General features: G+C 64.2%; 1 protein-coding gene across 1 annotated transcript in view; it reads left to right on the top strand.

Annotated features, from left to right (window-relative positions):
- Nucleotides 1–462: 462 nt before the first annotated feature.
- The window catches only part of ZNF395 (zinc finger protein 395), a 6,070-nt gene continuing 5,663 nt past the window's right edge, over nucleotides 463–869 (top strand). Inside the window, 1 exon segment of the mRNA XM_059832022.1 lies at nucleotides 463–469. Within this exon segment, the coding sequence (XP_059688005.1) occupies nucleotides 463–469 (7 nt within the window).

Here is an 869-nt window from a genome sequence, read left to right as displayed (position 1 = left end):
AGGGGCGATCATGAGGGGAGATGAGGGGTGGCCATGGGATGTGAGGGTCGGCCATGAGGGGAGATGAGGGGTGGCCATGGGATGTGAGGGTCGGCCATGAGGGGAGATCATGAGGGGTGGCCATGGGATGTGAGGGTCGGCCATGAGGGGAGATCGTGAGGGGAGATGAGGGGTGGCCATGGGATGTGAGGGTCGGCCATGAGGGGAGATCGTGAGGGGAGATGAGGGGTGGCCGTGGGATGTGAGGGTCAGCCATGAGGGGAGATCGTGAGGGGAGATGAGGGGTGGCCATGGGGGAAGATGAGGGGTGGCTGTGGGATGTGAGGGTCGGCCATGAGGGGAGATCATGAGGGGAGATGAGGGTCGGCCATGAGGGGAGATCATGAGGGGAGATGAGGGGTGGCCCTGAGGGGTGGCCATGGGGACATGAGGGGCAGCCATATGGAGAGATGAAGGGTGGCCATGAGGGGTAAGGCATGATGGCCATGGGCTGTAAGGAGCAGCTGTGGGGGGAGATGAGTTGTGAGAGGCAGTGGCCATGAGGGGAGATCAAGGGTGGCCATGGGGAGATGAGAGGCTGCCATGGTAGGAGATGAGGGGTGGCCATGCAGTGTGAGGGGCCACCTTGAGGAGAGATGAGGGGTGGCCATGGGGGGTGAGAGGGATCCTGCCCATCTCTAGCCCCGCTCCTCTCCCCCCTGCCACTTCCTGACCCCCAGGCCTGGAGGGGTGGCAGGCCTCAGCATGGGGCCAAGCATCACCGGGCTGACAGGCTGCCCAGGGAGGCCTCTGCCAACACTGGCGGGGTGTGCGGTGCTCTCCCAGCCCCGTGTTTCAGCAGCATGTCTCCGCGGAGCAAGCTGCTTCCA

The sequence above is a fragment of the Gavia stellata genome, chromosome 2 (genome assembly GCF_030936135.1).
Source record: "Gavia stellata isolate bGavSte3 chromosome 2, bGavSte3.hap2, whole genome shotgun sequence".
NCBI lineage: Eukaryota > Metazoa > Chordata > Aves > Gaviiformes > Gaviidae > Gavia > Gavia stellata.
The sequence above is the reverse complement of the archived record's forward strand: the minus strand, read 5'-3'. Positions and strand labels throughout refer to the sequence as shown.